Source organism: Hemicordylus capensis, chromosome 11, assembly GCF_027244095.1.
Source record: "Hemicordylus capensis ecotype Gifberg chromosome 11, rHemCap1.1.pri, whole genome shotgun sequence".
NCBI lineage: Eukaryota > Metazoa > Chordata > Lepidosauria > Squamata > Cordylidae > Hemicordylus > Hemicordylus capensis.
Window position 1 is genome coordinate 6,517,325 of NC_069667.1, and position 19,298 is coordinate 6,536,622.

General features: G+C 48.7%; 1 protein-coding gene across 2 annotated transcripts in view; it reads left to right on the plus strand.

Moving 5' to 3' along the window:
• The first annotated feature begins 301 nt into the window (after positions 1-301).
• GAB3 (GRB2 associated binding protein 3) overlaps positions 302-19,298 on the plus strand; it is a 93,414-nt gene continuing 74,417 nt past the window's right edge. The window contains exon 1 of one of the 2 annotated variants that reach the window (XM_053273932.1): positions 302-509. In XM_053273932.1, coding sequence (XP_053129907.1) covers positions 435-509 — 75 coding nt within the window. In that variant the 5' untranslated portion in view covers positions 302-434. Of the gene's footprint in view, positions 510-17,289; positions 17,397-19,298 lie in introns of those variants that run through there. The other variant, XM_053273933.1, reaches the window with a different exon arrangement.

Consider the following 19,298-nt stretch of genomic DNA (forward strand, 5'->3'; position numbering starts at 1 on the left):
TCCCTGGCGGCGCCTCCAGGCCAGCCCTGCAAGGTCGGCCAGTCCAGCTCCTCCTCTGCCAAAGCAGCCAGCCGGGGGGAGCGGGCTTGCCTTGCAAAGGGGGGGGGGCAGGGCACGTGCTGCTTGTTGTTGACCGGCCCAAGCCCGGCCTCACGTGCCTGGCTGGCTGCATTGTGTGTGTGTGTGTGTGTGTGTGTGCAGGCGGGGAGGGAGCCGCCTCTGGGTGTCACCCGGCGAAGTCCGGACTTCCTCCTCGGGGCTGCCGCCGCCGCAGCAGCAGCAGCATCGGGACCCGGCTGAAGGCGGCTGCCGCTCGCCCAGGGCTCCGCTCCACCGGCAGATCGCGCGCCTCTGCAGCAGCAAACGCCGCCGCCTCCCGGAGGATCGTCGCTGCTGCTGGGGCTGGCTGGCTGGCTGGCTGGGGGCCGCCGAAGATGAGCTCCGGCGGGCACGTCGTCTGCACCGGCTGGCTCATCAAGTCGCCCCCCGAGAAGAAGCTCAAGAGATACGTGAGTGGCGGCGGCGGCGGCGGCGGCGGCAGCAGCAGCCCCGGGAAGGGGCTCTTTTTTGGGGAGGGGGGCTCTTCTTGCAGAGCTGCTTGCGCCTTGCAGGGGCGGAGGGGCGCGGGGTGTGTGGTGTGTGTATGTGTTGGGGCGATGATGCGCCAGGCTGGCGCCCAGCCAGCCCTCTCTTGGGGTTTGGTTTGCGTTGCCTGGGTTGGGCGGCGGGAGGTGCCTCTGGCTGGCTCAATGGACTCGGGCTATTCTTGGGGCTTCTGTCGGTTGCTCCGCTCTTCTCGCCCTCCGAGCCCCGAGCTCGGCTGCTGGTTATGCAAGCGAGACCACAATTTTCTGTTTCAGTTGAGGCGCGCCGGGGTGTTGCAACTGGAGCTCGCTTGCCTCGGGGCGGCGTGCCGGGGTGGGGGACTCGCAGGGAACTTCTTGGTCTCCTAGGGAGAAGCGAGGGAAGGGAACAACGGACAGCCACCCCCACGCAGCAGGCTCTTCTGCCACCATGACCCACACCCCGAACATCGGGGAGGGATGCTCTGAGCAACTGCAGCAGGCCAGGATCCTGCCCGGCTCCTTGCCCGGGCGACCAGAGCGTGCTGCTGCTGAGCACCTTTGCACACCGGCATCCTTGGAACTCGCCTGTCTGGGGGGATGCAGAGACGCCTTGGCTGGAAAGTTTCGCAGGTTTCACAGAGAGAGAGAGAGAGAGAGAGAGACTCGGGGCCCTGCCGTCATGCCATGTGCCTTGCTTGCTTGCTTGTTGTGTGTGCCTTTGTCTTTCTACCCAATGCGCAGCCGTCTCTTTTCCTACCCGCAGAAAAAGGAAAGCCACTCAGGTCTGAGGGCCACAGTGGGGAAATCGCTCTGCATCCTGTCAGAGAGCCGGCAGAGATGACAGCGATGTGGCCTTGTTGCCCGCTGCAAAGAGAGGCCATATGCAGAAAGGGTTAGGCGCCGGGGGTGGGGGTGACCTTTCCCTCTTGCCTTGATGCACCCTCTGTAATCCTGCCAGGTGCCCCCTCCCCAGCTCCCGCCTCCTGGACCACTGGCTGCTCCCCCCAGCCGCTCTCCTCTCCTCTCCCCAGCTTGCTTCTCTCCTTCAGGGCCAGGCTCTAAAGCTGCTGGGCGGGGTCCTCCCGGAGCGAGCAGGACCTGGTTAGCAGCTCTCCATGTTCAGCAGCAGCAGCAGGAGGCGGAGTGACTGGCCCGGGGAGGGCCGATGGATTTCCTGGTCCTGGCTGTGTACTGCGTAGCTGTCCGGTTTGTTGAGTTAGCACCAGCCCGCCGGGCTGAGACAGAATGACAGGCCTGGAGGGCTGCTCCCATCTGGGTCTCTCTCTCTTGCACCCGGCCTGATCTCCCTTCTCCTGTGGCCTCCGCTGTCCAGCTTTCTTCTCTAGTCCCTTCGAGGTCCAAACTAAAGCATGGGGCTGAACCATTCGTGAAACCCTTCTTGGGCAGTGCATTTCCGGAAAAGCAGAGCCAACAGTTGGGGGGAGAGGAGAAATCTGGGAATATTTGTCTCCTAAGCACCATTTAAAACACACACACACAAAAACCCTCCACTCCTCATCCATCAGCTTTGGACGCCTGACTATTTCCATGCTTTGCTCCGATAATTTTGCTCCCTAACTTTAAATAACTGTTCCAGCCTGTCTCCAGGGAGCGGAGTATAAATAGCAAGTGGCAGTGTCTTTGGGTTTTATTTCATGGCTGACATTGAGATCAGGAGGCTTATTGTGGACTAAGAAATTCTCTCTCTCTCTCTCTCTCTCTCTCTCACACACACACACACACACACACACACACACACATCACCCCAGCTGATATTGTTAGCAACTCTTAACAGTGGAACAATTGTGGGTGACTCAGAGAGCCAGCCGCACACTGTTTAAGACACCGAGCTTGCATTTGAGACACTTGTGTGGTGTGTTTCAGTGGCAGTCTGTGGGATGGATTTAGGACCCTGCGGTTCAGTGGGTGGGCTGTAGGCACTGGGAGCCTTTTTCTGCCTTTGCACCCTGGGCTGCTACCTGCTAGGGGTTGCTGGCACCTGAGTTCTAGGCTCTGTTTACATTCACAAACCCGAGCTTATATGCACATTCACAGGACCATCAGAAGCTGCCTTATCCCAAGTCAGACCCTTGGTTCATCTAGCTCAGGATTCCAGGGTTGCTCAACTTTGGCCCTCCTGCAGATGTTGGCCTACGATTTCCATAATCCCTAGTTATTGGCCACTGTGGCTGGGATTATGGGAGCTGTAGTTCAAAAACAGCTGGGGGGGGGGCTAAGTTGAGCAGGCCTGGACACTGACTGGCAGCGGCTCTCCAAGGTTCCAGGCCGGAGTCCTTCCCAGCCCTACTTGGAGATGCTGCCAGGGATTGAATCTGGGTCCTTCTGCCTGCAGATCAGATGCACCCATTCGGCTATAGGCTCTTCTTCACATAGGAGGCTGCCTTATACTGTCAGTCCATCTAGCTCAGTATTGTCTACACTGACTGGCAGCAGATCTTCCAAGGTTTCAGGCAGGAGTCTCTCTCAGCCCGTCTGAAAATGCCAGGTAAGGAACCTGGGGCCTAGATGCTTTCCCCCTGAGCTATAGCCCCATCCCATAGGGGAAATATCTTACAGCAGACAGTACTCACATGTGGTTTCCCATCCAAATGCAAACCAAGGCAGACCCTGCTTAGCAAAGGAGACAATTCATGGTTGCTACCACAAGACCGGCTCTCCTCCCCAAGACCAGCTCTCCCCATTCAGATCTTACCTTTCCTCCAAAGACCTGTGCATGCATGGTGGCATGCACGCATGGGGTCGTTTTATATTGTCCCATCTGCAACAATCCTGTTAAATAAATTAGGCTAAGAGAATGATCCCCTAAGTAAGAGAATGGCTGAGCAGAATTTGATCTCTGGGAATCTTCTCCAACGACTCCTGGCACCCACAGAGCCCTGTGGTTTTCTTTTATGACCAGGCTGTGTCATAAAAAAAACCTGGTGAGCATTACCACTGATTGCCTTATCATGCGAGAGACTGTGTCGGATAGTGATTAGAGCAGGCCTTGACCAATTTTATTTGGATCTAGGAGCCAGACAATGGACGCGTGACAAAATCACCTGATTTAGTGACAGACATGGTAGGGGCTAGAAGGGCTTCTCTTTATCCCCAGCTCAGATAACATACTTAGAACAGAAATGGGGCTGCCTGGGTAACATTTCTAGGCACCGTAACTCTCTGGCGCCTGGGATTTGTCAAGCCCTAGTTAGAGTATTGAACTTAAACCAGAAAGATGCTGCTTCAAATCTTGGATCAACCAATAAAGCTCACTTGGGTCATTCAGGATCCTTCAGCCTAAACTACCTTGCAGGGTTGTTGTGAGAATAAGGGGAGGTAATGCCCACGTAAAGGTAAAGTGTGCCGTCAAGTCAATTTCAACTCCTGGCACCCACAGAGCCCTGTGGTTTTCTTTTAGTAGAATACAGGAGGGGCTGACCATTGCCATCATCCGTGCAGTGTGAGATGATGCCTTTCAGCATCTCCCTATATCGCTGCTGCCCAATATAGTACCAGCGGGGATTCGAACCGGCAACCTGCTTTTTAGTCAAGCATTTCCCTGCTGTGCCACTTAAGGCGAATGCCCATGTACCCTGCTCTGAATCCTGGGGAGAAAGGTGGCATAAAAACAATACATGTTTTTATGGATATTTTAATCTGGTTTTATCTTTTAACTGTTAAATTCTTGGTTTTGTTCTTGGTTTGTTTTATGCTATAAACCACCTAGAGGCTTTGGTAGTGAGCGGTATACAAATTTATTAAATAACAGTAATAATAATAATAACAGTGATACCATGCCCTTTGTTTTCTGAGTTCCAAAGCAAGCCATAAAAGCCCCTGTGTTGAACTCGTCAGTTTCTCCTTTCCCTGTGTGGCTGAGAGGAACGTGATCGCTTTAGTGCTGGGTGGGAGATCTGTGTTCCAATTCCCCCTTAACCACGGAGGTCACCTTGTCAGAGTTTCCGTCTCTCCCCTTGGGCTCGCTTACCCATAGAAGAGGAACGGCAATGGCATTAACCCAGGGAGTTGCTTTGTGGAACTATCATTGTGGTAGTCATTGTATTTTGGTATTGTTCGGTGCATCTCCGTTGAATTTCCCTGGGGAAAATAGATTGCAAGTTAATTTAGACAGGGGGGCCATTCACATGGACTGCTTCGCCAGCCTTGCCCTCCCCCCCCGCCCCCGATGATCATTGTTTGCTTGGCAAGTGTGTACTCCCACACGATCCCCGGTGCTCCATGCAGCGTGGAGCATGGCAGATCGCTCCGAGGCCCGGACTTGTATCCTGCAGTGCACTGTGTATCGGGTATCCCACAGTACGCCGTGTACTTGGGATTTCTGAATCAATATAAGACAGTTTCCTCTGTGACCAGCCTTCCTGCAGATGTTGGACTACAACACCCATTATCCCTGACCATTAGCTGCCGTGACGGTGGATGATGGGAGTTGTAGTCCAGCAATAGCTGGCGGGCCGAAGTTGTGCTCTTCCTGCACGAGTGAGATTTACGATTCTCGGTATTTCTACTGGTCGGCACAAAGATATGAAATTCGGCTCTTGGTTTTGTTTTCTGCTCTGATAACACATTCGTGGTTAATGTCTAACAGCGGCAATCGCTGGAGGATGTTCTCCTTGGCTTTCAGGAAAGCAGAACAGTTCTGAGATAAGGGTGCAAGAGGCTGTGACCAAACTTTTCTTCAGAAGCGAAAAGTTTTCTTCAGAAGCTGTCCTTGTATATTTACCCAAAAGAGCTACAGATACTGGCAGAATTCGGCTCCAGACCTTTACTAGGATAGTGGAGGCAGGTTGCCTGATGATCTTAGCTCCTGGGTTCTGAGAATCTTATCATTGTTGAACAAAGGGGCGAGATAGGGAAAGACAGGAGTGATGCATACGCAAGTTGGTTCACATGTTAACTCGGTAACCACCTCTCCCTTCTCGAATGCCAATCTATTTGTCTTATTCGCAGTGGGCGATGGTAGTTCCTAAAACGATTTCTCCGTGCACTCAGACACAAACTGATGCAGGGCTACTGGTACTCTTTCGGGCTCTGCACTCAGCACTTTAGTTCTGTGTTGTTGGGGAGGAGATCTGCTCTAGGGTAGCGAGCATGAATTGTCCCCTTTGCTAAGCAGGGTCTGCCCTGGTTTGCATTTGGATGGGGGACTACATTTGAGCACTGTAGGCTCTTCCTCTTAGGAGATGGGGGTCTTAGCTCAGTGGAAGATCATGCAGAAGATTGCAGGTTCAATCCTTGGCATCTCCTGGTAGGGTCGGGAGAGACGCCTGCTTGAACCTGAGGGAACTGCTGCCAGCCAGTGTACACAGTACTGAATCAGATGGATCAATGGTCTGATTTGGTATAAGGGAGCTTTCTGTGTTCCTATCAAGGAACTGCAGTAGTTTGGGCCGTAGCTCAGTGGCAGAGCATCTGCTTTGCATGCAGAAGGCCCCAGGTTCAATCCCTGGCAGCGTCTCAAAGTAGGGCTGGAAGAGACCCCTGCCCGAAACCTTGGGGAGCTGCTGCCAGTCAGTGCAGACAATAGTGAGCTAGACAGAACAAAGGTTTGATTCAGTAAAAGAAAGGCAGCTTCCCATGGTCTTATAGCTCTTGGAAGGTGGATTGAAATAATTGATGCAAAGTGCTTCCAACTGTCAGAAAATACTATTATTATTGTGATTAGCAAGCAATCTTTTCCACTGCTTTCCGCCTTTGCAGAACTGAATATTAGGGAGCTAAACTGAAGGGGAAAGAGCTGGCAGAAAGGTCCAGTGCAAGGCATGGGACTTGAGGTGTTGGCGGGGTACATGTGACGTTGAAAGCCTCACTACTAGCATGAAACACATGAAGAGATTTGCTGTGATTATGCCTCACTACTGGTTGTTAGGTACTTAATACACCAGAATAGCATTCTTTACGAAACCCTTTGCAGATGTGCAAAAGAAATTGCCGCTTTCTGGCAAGATATTTTGGCGGGCTTCACCGAAGCACCTTGCCAGCGAAAAGTTGCAATGTTTGCATCTGCATTACAGAGATCCCGGAGTACAAAGCGAAATCTACAAAGTAGCCCTTCCTGCTTTGGAGAGGTGTGTGGTGATCAGTCAAGTTTCTCCTACCTGCAGTGTGCCAGATCTCCAGTGTTGGGATGTGGAGGGCAAAGCTTAATCCATTCTGGTTCCCCACCCCAGTAAGAACACTTTCTCACAGTCAAGGCTGTAACACTGTTTATTGAGAACTGGTTCTGCACTTGTCTTCCAAGGAATCCCTTTGGGGCTGTCCCTATAAACAAGTTGCAGGTCATTGTCATGTCTTGAACTCTTGGTCTTCTAGGGATGACAGATAGGGGTGTGCGGAACAGGTTCAAATCGAACGTGGTTCGAACTCGAACCGGACCAGCCACCCAAAAGAGGAGTCCGGTCTGAGTTTGAACCAAACTGGGCCCGGTCTGGCTGGCTTGTTTGCCTATGGAAAGGAAAGCAGACGTTCCTCTGTCCAGCTGTATCACCTCAGAATGCATATATTGTATGGGCGAGTTGCTTGTCTGAAAGCACTTCCTAGCCGAAATCTTCCTGTCCATGAAAAGCCATCATGAAAATGTCTGTCTGTGACATTTTTGTCCATGCAGGAAGTTTCTGAGATCGGGAAGCTTTCCAGCATGCCATCCCCACACAAAACCCGAGGTGTTTGCAGAGCTGTGGGAGGGCTATACCATGTGCCTGTGGGAGGGCTATACCATGTGCCTGCCTGTATGGCTGGGTCCACTTCTTCCTCGCTTTGTACATTCCAGCAGCAGCAGCAGCAGAGGCAGTTCCAAAAGGAGAAGTTCAAGTCACTTGACCTTCTTCTGCTTTCTCTGCTTCTGCTGTAACGTCTTCAGCCATTCTAATTTCTGGCTGGGTCCTGGGGAGGGCCAGCCTAGGCCTGAAAGCAGAGGAGGAGCTCCTTCCTGTGACCATGGCCTCAAAACTCACCACCACCAGGGCTTCATGTGGAGTCAGTAGCACATGACTCTGCAGGAGATTGGGGCCCGAATCATGCCCGGGAGTCTTCCCCTGTTTCAGTGAATACGCCACACTCAAAAATCCTGGCCCACGCTGCAGACGGGGCTCTGAGGCAGCGTGGTGTAGTGGTTAGAGTGCTGGACTAGGACCGGGGAGACCCGGGTTCAAATCCCCATTCAGCCATGATACTTGCTGGGTAACTCTGGGCCAGTCGCTTCTCTCTCAGCCTAACCTACTTCACAGGGTTGTTGTGAGGAGCAACTTAACTTTCAGCTTTAAGTACACCGCTCTGGGCTCTTTAGAGGAAGAGCGGGATATAAAATGTAAATAAATAAATAAATCTTAGGGCTCGCGCTTCCACCTTTTCAGAGGTGACTCTAGAAAAACTAGTTTGGGGGAACAAAGGACATCATTGGGACAGCAAGGATGTTGCTATCCTTTAATAGAGGTTAGCAGAGTTCCCCTGCTAAGAGAGCAAAGAATCACCTTTCTTCAAGAGGTGATTCTCTTGAGCAGGGAGGAGAGCAACTGGCCCTATCCATCCCCAGCACAGTATCCCTCCAGTGGCTGTTGCTGGTGTCTATCTTAAGTTTCTTTTTTTAGATTGTGAGCCCTTTGGGGATGGAGAGCCATCCTCATTCATTCATTCATTCATTCATTTATCTGTTTATTTATCTGTGTAAACCGCTTTGGAAATTTTTACTGAAAAGTGGTATATAAATATTTGTTGTTGTTCTCCCCAGATGATTCAGCGGCGATCGTAGCCACGTGGCTTGTGTGCCCACACGACCAGTGCTGCTGTGAGCCACATGTGAGCCACGCGGCATTCTAGAGGCCAGGAAAATGTGTCCTGGCCTCCAGATATCCCACAATGCACCACACAAGTGGAGTGCATAAATACATACATACATACATAGTTCTGGTTATTACCTTTAAAGCTCTGAACAGCTTGGGTCCGGGCCGGTATGATCCCCATCACTCGTTGAGATAATCTGGAGAGGTCCATCTCCAGTTACCACCGGTATGTCTGGTGGTGACTTGGAGCCGGGCCTTTTCTGTAGCTGCTCCTGGTCTATGGAATGCACTCCTCGCAGATATCCACAGTTTAGGCTCGCTGTTAGGAGAGGAGATCTGGTCTTGTGGTAACAAGCATGACTTGTCCCCATAGCTAAGCAGGGTCTGCCCTGGTTGCATATGAATGGGAGACTTGATGTGCGAGCACTGGAAGATATTCCCCTCAGGGGATGAAGCCGTTCTGGGAAGAGCAGAAGGTTCCACGTTCCCTCCCTGGCTTCTCCAAGATAGGGCTGAGAGAGATTCCTGCCTGCAACCTTGGAGAAGCTGCTGCCAGTCTGTGAAGACAATACTGAGCTAGATAGACCAATGGTCTGACTCAGTATATGGCAGTTTCCTATGTTCCTATGTTGACCTTTAAGAGAGCCCTAAAAATGTACTTGTTTGGCCTGGCCTTCCAAGGGTTTTAAATTGTTTTTTAAAGTATTTAAATTGGTTTTAAATGGTTTAAAAATGGCATTTATATTGTTTTAAGCAGTGTGTTTTTAAATATTGTTTGTTTTAATGTTTTCTTAAAATTTGCTGTGCACCCCCCAGAGCCTTTGGAAGGGGTGGCCTAAAAATGCAATGCAATCAATCTTTCAATAAAAATTAAGGGATTCCTTTGTGAGACGTGCGCTCTCGGCACTCGGCTCTCTGTCTGCTCAGGCTCCATGCAGCCTGAGTATATTCACTGCCCTTCGTTCATTCATTCACCCATTCATTCAATTTCACCGCTTTGGAAACTTCTATATAAATTCAGGTGAAATTCTCAGGCTACCCGGAGAGACAGTGCCAGGATCGGCCTCCGTGCCTTTTTGTATTAGGTCAAACCTTCTAGTCTTTGCTTCCAGGCTTGTTTTCCATCCTTGCCCAAGACTAGATTGCAATGGGGAGAGGGCCAGTACCAGGCCAGCTGAAATCTGCAGCGTGTGTGTGTGTGTGTGTGTGTGTGTGTGTGTGTGTGTGTGTGACACCTGTACCCTGCTGCACACATGGCCTCACCCAGCCCAGTCCCTGGCCAGGAAGGAAGTGAAGGAGGTTCCTGGGAGGCTGGAGGAGTCTCCTCCGGACCTGGCCGCTCTGGCTCCCGCTTCTTGTTATGGAGTAGAAGGAGGAGTGAACGAGGCTTCTTTAAACAATGGAGGCCTTTTAAAAGAATGAATTCAAGCTATGGCTGCATCGGCTGCTGTTAAGTCCCGGTCGGGTGGATGGAGGCACAAAAGCGACAATTTTGGGGGGGGGGAGGGGGTGCCTGTGACCCCTTGCTCCCCTTTGAGCCCCCCCTGGCACCCTTTCTTTCATTGTCCCCCTTCCTGCTCTGCAGCGAAACCGACACATCTGTAGGAAAGCCCAGCCTGTTTCTCAAATGACTGGCCAGACCATTTCCCCCATCAAATTAATCTTGTGGGCTCCAACTTTGATCCTCCTGGGTGCTCTTTTGAAGGAGAGAGAAAAAACAAGTCTCACATTCCCACTTCTTGGGAGTGTAAATCAAACTATCATACTTTGGACACATTATGCGAAGACCCAGCTCCTTTGAGAAGTCCATAATGCTGGGAAAAGTTGAAGGAAAGAGAAGAAGAGGACGACCAGCAGCAAGGTAGATGGACTCGATTATGACAGCCGTGAATGCACCACTGAGAGAACTGAAAGGCCAAGTGGAAGACAGATCATCCTGGAGAGAATCTATCTATGTGGTCGCTAAGCGTTGACACCGACTTGTCGGCACTTAATTAACTTGGCAAAGAGGCACCTTTTTAACGTGGTGATTCTCTTTATTGAGCAGGGGGAGAGTAACTGGCTCTATCCACCCCCAGCACAGAACCTCCAGTGACTGTTGCTGGCATCTATCTTATGTTTCTTTTGAGATTGTGAGCCCTTTGGGAACAGGGATCCATCTTATTTATTTATTATTTCTCTGTGTAAACCACCCTGGGCCATTTTTGGAAGGGTGGTATAGAAATTGAATTCATAAATTAAAAAATAATAATAATCTATCAATCAATCTTAAGTGTGGAGCATGGCCATTGGGGCGGTCATGGCCATGGGGTGTGGCTGTCAGACTGGGCGTGGCTATAGGGGCTGTCGTGAAGAGCGCCTGCACTTCTGAATTTGCGACTGCATCACTGCACATGATACAGCCACCTTGCTGAAGCGAAGCAGGTCTTGGTGTGGTCAGTGCCTGGATGAAAGACTCACGTATGCCCCCTTTGGGAGCGGGGCAATCTCTCAGTGGAAAAGAGCACTGTTAGATATTCTCCATATTGTTAGATGGAGCCGCTCTGGGAAGAGCAGAAGGTTCCAAGTTCCCTCCCTGGCGGCATCTCCAAGATAGGGCTGAGAGAGACTCCTGCCTGCCACCTTCTTCTTCTTCTTCTTCTTCTTCTTCTTCTTCTTCTTCTTCTTCTTCTTATTCTTATTCTTATTCTTATTCTTATTATTATTTCTTGTTTACACAGTCAGACAGGTGTTATTGACTGGTTTGTTGTTGTTATTATTAATAATATTTACACAGTCAGACAGGTGTTATTGACTGGTTTGTTTTATCCAGACATCGAGTCCTTTCCAAGGACCTAGGATGGCTGAATTTTATTGTCAATGTTGTTGCTGTTGTTATAGATATCGTCGCAGAATATAGGCTGTTCCCAGTAAAGTTGCTTTTTGTAATTGGCTGATGGTGATTTCTGTGGCCCCTATGGTGTTGAGGTGCTCTTCAAGTTGTTTTGGAACTGCACCCAGGGCGCCAATTACCACTGGGATTATTTGGGTCTTTTTCTGCCACAGCCTTTCAATTTCAATTTGTAGATCTTTGTATTTGGTGATTTTTTTCTATTTCTTTTTCTTCTATTCTGCTATCCCCTGGTATTGCTATGTCGATTATTTTGACTTCTTTTTTCTTCTTCTCAACTACAGTTATATCTGGTGTATTGTGTGGCAGATGTTTGTCTGTTTGTTGTTGTTGTTGTTGTTGTTGTTGTTGTTATTATTATTATACTTTGGAGAAGCCACTGCCAGTCTGTGAAGACAATACTGAGCTAGGTAGACCAATGGTCTGACTCAGTATATGGCAGCTTCCTATATTCCTAAGGTCTCAGGTTCAGCTCCTGCAGATAGGCCTCAGAACAACTCCTGCCTGAATCTTTGGAGAGCTACTGGCAGCCAGTGTCGACAATACTGAGCTAGATGGACCCACTCAGTATAAAGCATATTCCTATGTCAAGAAGTTTGGAGAGCCTGGAGGATGCTCTCATGACTTCTCCTTTTTAACCACTTGATGGTTCTATACGCTGTTCTGTCTTCAGTGATGACGTTCCGTTTTTAACAGGGGAAATATTTGTGTAAAGAATCTTGCTGTTCTTGGCATCTTGAGTCCCAAAGTGTTCAGCAGAGTCATTTCCCCTGGACGATTAATTGGGGTGGTGCTGTAGGCGCTCTGAAGCCCCTGCTTAATCTTTGTCAACATGTTTTCTGTGCACAGGAATATCAGGCCTGCTGGTCCCTTTTCAAGGGGAAAAAAAGATTCAAGCCACCAGCTTTTATAGCTGATCTCACCAGCATTCCTAGAAGAGTAGGAAATTCTGACACATTGTGCTAATTAACCTGATCGTGATCAAACAATGGAGGGGAAAGCTGTTAATGGGCTGGCAAGTCAAAAAACAACAGCATGGTGTGATGCCACTTTAAATTCCTCCTAAGACTGGCTTTGTAATAGGCATCTGATGGTTGTGAACTTCAAGAGAGTGGAGTTGGAGAGTGATTTCTCAGAGACTGGCTAATATTCATTAAGGCAGTTCACACAGTTGTAACTAGAGAGGAGAGCTGGTCTTGTGGTAGCAAGCATGACTTGTCCCCTTAGCTAAGCAGGGTCTGCCCCGGTTGCACATGAATGGGAGACTTGATGTGTGAGCACTGGAAGATGTTCCCTTCAGGGGATGGGGTCGCTCTGGGAAGAGCAGAAGGTTCCCAGTTCCCTGTCTGGCTTCTCCAAGATAGGACAAGATTTTTTTATTGAACCAACAAACTACCAAAACATACAGTACGTTGCCAAAGCACAATTATATACAAAGTGGTTGTTTGTACATGATATATCTACAAAGATTTACACACAAGGATTTGGAAACCCACATGCAGGTACATATGCAGGTAGTACTGTAACTCGGGGGTGGGGGATTTCAAGGCACATCAATACTGAGCTAGATAGACCAATGGTCTGACTCAGTATATGGCAGTTTCCTATGATACCTATGTATTAGCAGGGAGCATAGGAACATAGGAATCTGCCATATACTGAGTCAGATCATTGGTCTATCTAGTTCAGTATTCACAGACTGGCAGCAGCTTCTCCAAGGTTGGAGGTAGGAATCTCTCTCAGCCCTATCTTGGAGAAGCTGCCAGGGAAGGAACTGGGAACCTAGCTACTCTTCCCAGAGCGGCTTCGTCCCCTGAGGGAGATCCGGTTCGAGGGTGCTGGACCAAACTGGCCCGGTTGGGTTTGAGGCCAGTCCAGCCTCGAACCGAACTGAGCCAGCCAGTTCTGTGCACATCCCTAGAGTCAACTCCGACTCAATGGCACACTTTGCCTTATTAACTGTCTTACCTGAGTTCGGTAGGTGTGCGTGTTCCCGTTTTGTGAACATGCGCATGAGAAAAAGCAAGGTCAAAAGGAGAGGAAGGGAGTAGCTGGCTCGAACAGTGATTGCTCCTACCTCGGTAAAGTGCTGAGTACGAGAGCTGAGTAGGACAGCGCCATCCGAACCCAGTTCCTCTCCCAAACAATTGCACCCTCCACAGAAGAGGGCAACCAAGATGATCAGGGGCCTAGAGCACCGTCCTTATGAGGCAAGGCTACAACACCTGGGGCTTTTTAGTTTAGAAAAAAAGACAACTAAGGGGAGACATGATAGAAGTCCATAAAATCATGTATGGTGTGGAGAAAGTTGATAGAGATTTTTCTACCTCTCGCATGACACTAGAACCAGGGGTCATCCCATGAAACGGATTGCTGAGAAATTTAGGGCCGACAAAAGGAAGTACCTACTCACACAATGCATAATCTACTTATGGAATTCTCTGCCACAAGATGTGGTGACAGCCAACACCCTAGATGGCTTTCAGAGGGGTTTGGATAACTTCCTGGAGGAGAGGGCTATCAACGGCTACTAGTCGGAGGTCTACAGGCCACCTCCAGCCTCAGAGGCATGATGCCTCTGAATACCAGTTGCAGGGGAGTAATGGCAGGAGAGAAGGCATGCCCTCTCCTCTTGCCTGTGGGCTCCCCAGAGATATCTATTGGGCCACTGTGTGAAACAGGACACTGGATTAGATGGAACTTGGGCCTGATCTAGCAGGGCTGTTCTTAGGTTATGTTCTTGCTGTTTTTCTCACACACAATCTCAAAATGGGAGTGCGCACAGCTCCCAAAAACGCGGGTCAAACCTTGGTCCCACTCTAACTATAGTTGTGCAAAATCCTTTACTGTGCCCATACACAGACAAGAGGAGTGTCCACACAACTGACGGTTAACAGGGTGAGACAAGGAGTTGTGTGTGCTCTCGATTTTTGGTCACGTGTTGGCAAAAACCTAGGTAGGAGGGAGGGGAGTGATTACGTGTGAAAGAGGAGCTGTGTAGGACGGCTTGTCCTCCTATATCGTTAAAATGTTGGGTGGTTCGAAGCTGTCCTCACCAAGCATCTCTCTCACATGCAGTCATTCCTCCTTCTTCTTATCTCGTTTGCTCACACATGACCGAAAACAGGAAGCATGCCCAGGTCCTGAAGCCGGGAATGGAGCTTGTCTTATCCCATTGATGGTCTCGTGGACAGCCGTGATTAAGGAGAAATACTGCCCCCTCTTAAAAAGTCTTGGAAATTGTTCTGTTGGTGTTCGGCTGGGCCTTTCCCAGACAGCGGGCTTTACCGTGGAATTAAGAAGGGTGAAATACTGTGAGTTATGGTGCATAGTGGATATTTTGAATTTGCCCAAACACCTGCTGCAAAAAGTGGATTGTTTTTTTTTTAACCCTGGACATAAATCGGGCTAAGCTCCAGTTTGGAACAAAAAACCTGAATCGTGTGTGGGGAAAACCCGAATCGTTGCAGGGACTTCGATGTCAGTCTGGACGATATGTGAATGCACACCTGCCCTTCCAAAGCAAAATTGCCGTATGGCTGGGCTCCTGGTTATGGACAATGTGGGTTCAAATCCCTGTTGGACCACAGGCCCCCACCTCCCCATCTGTAAAGCGAGGATTGTAATAACTGACCACACGAGATGGTTAGTGAGGAGGAAAAATATTTTCTAAAGTATACACTGCTTGGCTTATTGAAAGTACGTTGGGAAACTCTGCTGAAAGGAAATTGCCTTTCATATCTCGTGATTCTTAAAGTAAACTCTATATGTGGCAAACAATATAAATTGTGTGGATGACCCATATTTCATCACTCATGTCGTATATAAACTCCTCGGGATTAGCCAGGGTTATAAACAGACCTTGTCTAGAATCACAATTAGTGTAAACTTCAGAATCAACAGCTGTTTGTGCATTCTGGAGTGTGCAGATGGAGGAGTTTACAGTTGTGAAGATCGATTGCCAAGACGACAACAATAGCACATGCGAACCAACAAAGAGTTGACAGTACATGGGGTCACAGCCTCTCTTTTCCCCACAATCAGAGAATCTGTGGAGAAGCCAGCAACAGTATTTATATTAAAAGCTGCATGATAAACCACATCATAACGGCTGATGGAAGTCACCAGGCCAATGAGGGAGAGCTTTCAGTAGGCATCTGCAAGCCCCATTCCACCATGGAAGGCCCTCCAAGGGCGTGTAGGCCTTCCCAGCATGCTTTGCGCTGCCAGGAGAGTCCTCCAAGGGCGTGTAGGCCTTCCCAGCATGCTTTGGGCTGCCAGCAGGCTAGAAAAGCTTTATGACATCAGCAGCTGCCTTCCTAGTGGCCGTGAAGAAGCAAGAGGCAGACACAGCCCTGCCAAAGCTTCTCTAGCCCCAGGATCATAGAGTGTGCTTTGCAGGCTAGCACGTCCATTGACGGCGGCCACTGTAGGCACTGCCCTCTATGGTTTCTGTGCAGGGGAGGGCATGCTGGGTGCTAGTGGCTGGGTGGAAGAGGTGCGCAGCTTCTCATGATAAGAGAATCCAAGTAGGAGGGTTCTCCTCTCCCCCGTCCTCGGTAAAAGGCTGTTTACAAATGCTGGGTAGCCCCACTGAGAGCAACCTGGGCTGGACAGAAATGCGTGAGTCCTGACCATCATGCAAATCTGGGCAGCCAGCTCCTACCCTGATTTTAATGGTTTGTTGGAGCTAGCCTAATACTGTATTTACCCGAATGCAAGACTAGCCCCCCCGCCCTGCCAAGTTCTAGAAATCAGGGAGTTGCTTTGGAGAAATACAAGTATAACCTCTATTTAAACTCCATTTTTAAGGGTGCTGTCTTAAGTTCAGAGTTGCTTCTATTCAGGTAAATAGGGGTATCTGCATTATTATGAGTATTATCGGCATTCTTTTTCCTTCTGACAAATGCAACCAAAGGAAGAGACAACCTTGTTGGTAGGTCACTTCAACTCAGGACAGCCCATCTTTGGCCCTCCTGCAGATGTTGTACTACAACTCCTATCATCCCTGATGATTGGCCACTGTGGCTGGGGATGATGGGAGTTGTAGTCCAAAAGCAGCTGGCGGGCTGACGTCGTGCAGCCCTTGCTTTCATGAAATGGGGGCACGCTAACCCGTCACCTGTTCTGACAGAAAGAGGATCCAGCCCCAGTGCCCTTCCCTTTCAAGGGATTAATTTTACTCTTCTTACGAAGACGCTGCAGAGAAAAACGGCTATTTCTCGTTCTTTGAGAGAACTAGGTTAACACCAAACCTTGCCCACAAAATTCCCCTACCAGCCGACTTCAGCTTCTTAACGTTGGTTTACTTTGATTCCTAAACGCTGCGTGGGGGAAAAGGAACGAGGATGAACGGAACTGGTCTTTAGTTGCTTGGACTGTTCCTCCCAGTTCCCTTTGCAAGCAGTTGTATGATATCAATCTCACAAATGAAGGATCCATTCAGATCTGTGGAAGGGCCTGAGAATATTCCTCTCAAGGGACAGGACTTTAGCTTAGTGAAAAAGCATAGAAACATAGGAAGCTGCCTTATACTGAGTCAGACCATTGGTCCATCTAGTTCAGTATTGTCTTCACAGACTGGCAGCGGCTTCTCCAAGGCTGCAGGCAGGAGTCTCTCTCAGCCCTATCTGGAGATGCTGCCAGGGAGGGAACTTGGAATCTCCTGCATGCAAGCAGGTGCTCTTCCCAGAGCGGCCCTATCCCCTAAGGGGAATATCTTTCAGTGCTCACACATATAGTCTCCCATTCACATGCAAGCCAGGGTGGACCCTGCTTAGCAAAGGAGACCGTTCATGCTCACAAACACAATCATTCACAAAGGGATATGCTCCCTTTCCCTGTGTCCACATGCCTTTATTTTAAACTGCAAAGTTCCTTGAGTGCGTTGGCCGAAAGGCAGTATTTAAAAATAGTAAGTAAATCAACAATGGCAAAGGTGGATTCCACCTGGATAGAAGAAGCTTATTGACCGTCAGATCATGTGATCTCCAGATTGGTCCAGGCCAAATGTGATGAGCTGCAGGGAGGAGAATTGGTGAGAAAGCCAGAGGGAAGAGGAGAGAAATGTTGCATCCCTATTTCTTTTTGTGCTCAGCACCCCAGATGGCCTGACAGAGGAGGAGTTGCCTCGCAGACAACAGGGTGAGAACATGGGACTTTCAGTGACAAAAGGAAGGCTGTGGCTGTGTAGAGAGGATATTATTATGCTATTTACACACACAGTCTACCAGATGTTATTGACTGGATTTGGTACTTTAATTATCGGGCCTTTTCCAAGGGTCTAGGATAACTAAAGACAAATTAAAGATAGCGTCGTAGCATTCATGCTGTCTCAAATAGTGTGGCCTTCTGTAGCTGACCTGTTGTAATACTACTACTACTACTACTACTACTACTACTACTACTATTATTATTTTACACAGTCAGACAGGTGTTATTGACTGGTTTGTTTTATCCAGACATCGAGTCCTTCCCAAGGACCTGGGATGCCAGAATTTTATTGTCAATTGTTATAGATATCGTCGCAGAATATAGGCTGTTCCCAGTAAAGCTGCTTTTTGTAATTGGCTGGTGGTGATTTCTGTGGCCCCTCTGGTGTTGAGGTGCTCTTCAAGGTCTTTTGGAACTGCACCCAGGGCGCCAATGACCACTGGGATTATTTTGGTCTTTTTCTGCCACAGCCTTTCAATTTCAATCTGTAGATCTTTGTATTTTGTGATTTTTTCTATTTCTTTTTCTTCTATTCTGCTATCCCCTGGTATTGCTATGTCGATTATTTTGACTTGTTTTTCTTTCTTCTTGACTACAGTTATATCTGGTGTACTGTGTGGCAGATGTTTGTCTGTTTGTAGTCGGAAGTCCCATAATATTTTTGCTTCTCCATTTTCTACCACTTTTTCAATTTGATGGTCCCCCCAATTCCTGGCTACAGGTAGCTTGTCTTTTTTGCAGATGTTCCAGTGTATCATCCCTGCTACCTTGTCATGCCTTTGTTTGTAGTCAGTCTGTGCGATCTTTTTACAACAGCTGATTAGGTGGTCCACGGTTTCATCTGCTTCTTTACAAAGGCGGCACTTGCTGTTTGTTGTTGACTTTTCCACTTTTTCTCTTATTGCATTTGTTCTTAGTGCCTGTTCTTGTGCAGCCAGTATTAAACCCTCTGTTTCTTTCTTCAAGTTGCCATTCTTAAGCCACTGCCAGGTCTTGGTGATGTTTGATTTTCTGGTTATATTGTGCAAGTATTGACCATGCAGTGGCTTATTTTTCCAAATTTTTTATTATTATTATTATTATTATTATTATTATTATTATTATTATTGAAATGAGGTTCAGCTGTTGGAACATAGGAAACTGCTTTATGCTGAGTCAGACCCTTGGTCCATCTTGCTCAGTATTGTCTACCCTGACTGGCAGCAGCTCTCCAAGGATTCAGGCAGGAGTCTCTCCCAGCCTACCTGGAGATGTCAGGGCTTGAACCTGTGACCTTCAGCATGCAAAGTAGATGCTGTTCCACTGAGCTACTGCACCATCCCCAGCTGCAGGGGATACATAGATTTTTCCTCCAGACGGTGCCTTGGATGCTGTGCTATCAGTTCAAATCGGCAACTGGAAGTTGCTAATTAAATACATTTCTCTGTCCATCCTTCCCGATTGCTTGTGAGTCTGGGTGGGATCAGTTGCATCACTGACACTCAGCCAAAAAACCCCACAAAACACCCAGCACGATCATGGAACCCGTTTCAAAATGTGTCTTTGAGAATGCTTTCAAGGTTTAACGCTGTTTTACTTGACTGCACGAGCACTCATGTATGCCATGCAAATAAAAAGTTGCAATCTTGAGCCTGGCCCTGCCTCTCTCACACTTCATAATGTGTTATTTTCTTCATATGGGATGTCCTTTGCTTTAGAAGGTTGGGGCCAAAGTGCAGAACATCTGCTTTCTATGCTGAAGAATCTCCAGGTAGGGCTGGGAAAGACTCATAGAAACTGCTGCCAGTCAGTGCAAAGAATACTGAGCTAGAGACCCATGGTCTGACTCGCTAT